At 47.6% G+C, this 1,826-nt stretch overlaps 1 protein-coding gene across 1 annotated transcript in view; it reads left to right on the top strand.

Moving 5' to 3' along the window:
* Positions 1 to 829: 829 nt before the first annotated feature.
* The window catches only part of LOC307088706 (vasoactive intestinal polypeptide receptor 2-like), a gene marked incomplete at its 5' end in the record, with an annotated part of 25,697 nt that continues 24,700 nt past the window's right edge, over positions 830 to 1,826 (top strand). The window contains one exon of the mRNA XM_079754658.1: positions 830 to 886. Within this exon, the coding sequence (XP_079610784.1) occupies positions 830 to 886 (57 nt within the window). The remainder of the gene's footprint in view (positions 887 to 1,826) is intronic.

A 1,826-nucleotide genomic window follows, 5' to 3' on the forward strand; every position in this document is an offset into this window, starting at 1 on the left:
GTAGTTTATATAGATGATAGATGACTATGTACGGATATTTTATCCTGTGTTGTTCTCAACTGTTCCACTCTAATTTCATCCTCTTGTGAAACACGGGATTCTTGCAAAATATGATCTTTACGAAAGATCCGGAAATGTTTGGAAAGATGTGTGCTTCGTGCTCTCTGTGGATTATTAGAACTGCAAACACGTCCTTTGTGTTTATCATCAACATTTTTTGTTGACCATATTTACTTCAGAAATAACTATGAACATGTTCCGCCTGTGTCAGACCGCCCCTCCTCGGTGGTATCTCATCTGTGATTGGCTGACGAGGTAATGGATGAGGAGTTGCTTGTGCCTGAATGACTATTCTGTAGATGGATGATTACTCAAGGGAAATAGCTGCATCTTTTACAGCGTTTGTAAGAGAGAGAGAGAGAGAGAGAGAGAGAGAGAGAGACAGAGAGACAGAGAGACAGAGAGAGAGAGAGAGAGAGACATAGAGAGAGAGGGAGAGAGAGAGAGAGAGAGAGACTGAAAGAGAGAGGGAGAGGGAGAGAGAGATCTTTCGACATCTACATCTTTCCTCAACACAGAGAGAGAATGTTTAATCGTGTGTGTGTTTTTGTGGGGTTGGGTGTATATATATATATATACAGTATATATGTGTGTATGTGTGAATCAGTGGCTGTGTGTTTGTTTGAGTTAGAGTGAAACCGTGTCATTCGTAGGTGTGCCAGCTGTGGTGGGCGAGAGACTGCGGTGATACATAGAGAGAGAGAGAGAGAGAGAGAAAGAGAGAGAGAGACAGACAGACAGACAGACAGGGAGAGAGAGCGTTTTTGAGATGTGTAAACCCGGGGACAGCTCTGAGAAGCAGCTGAGGGACACAGTCTATCCCAACGTAAACAGACCTCCCAGCTGGGTGTCCACACACACACACACACACACACACACACACACACACACTCATTTATACAGGCTGTTTATCGTTTCTAAGCGTACATTTCCGAGTGTATCGGTCACTAAGCGTGCGTTGTTGTTGTTGGGGTGATGGCCTGATAACCATCTCAAGGGATCAGCAAAGACACTACACCGACCCTTCCCCTCACTTAACCTCTGACCTCTTGTTCCTCAGTGAGAGGAAACACAGATTGCATGATAGACGATATACATTTAGTCTGCGGTTCGTTCAGATCGGTTGAAGGAGGCCTACAGGTTAGGCCGCACGGATGTGGGGAATCGAACCCGGAACCTATTTGACGTAAAACACACCGAGCCTCCAGACAAAACCGGCTACGCATCATAAACCAACACAATAACCCACGACCAATCGCAAACAACATCACGATGACAGAATAGCCAATCACCAACCGCCGCCTCCCAGCAGCCCGTTGTCGTGGCGATGCATAGGATTCGTTATGATGGTGAAATTGTAAACAGACTGCATTTATGCAGCGCTTTTCCTAACCAGTGGCCACTCAAAGCGCTTTACAATATCGCCTCACATTCACCCCTTCAGGCACATATTTACACACCGACGGCGGTGTCAGCCACGCAAGGCGATAGCCGGCTCGTCTGGAGCGGTTATGGTAAGGCGTCATGCCCATGGACACCTCGACACTCGGTAGCTAGGAGGAGCCGGAGATCGAACTAACAACCTTTCGGTTACCGGCCAACCCGCTCTACCTCCTGAGCCAAAGGCCGCCTCTGTATGACTTATAGGGGCACTGAGTTCTCCATCAGTCCAGAACAACAGGACGGTGGGGCCTTAGAGAACATCCAGAAGCGTTCTTATCTCCTCTGAGTCTGGACATCAGAACACAGATCTCCTCCACCCCTCC

This window comes from Pollachius pollachius (assembly GCF_949987615.1).
Source record: "Pollachius pollachius genome assembly, chromosome: 17".
Taxonomy (NCBI): Eukaryota; Metazoa; Chordata; class Actinopteri; order Gadiformes; family Gadidae; genus Pollachius; species Pollachius pollachius.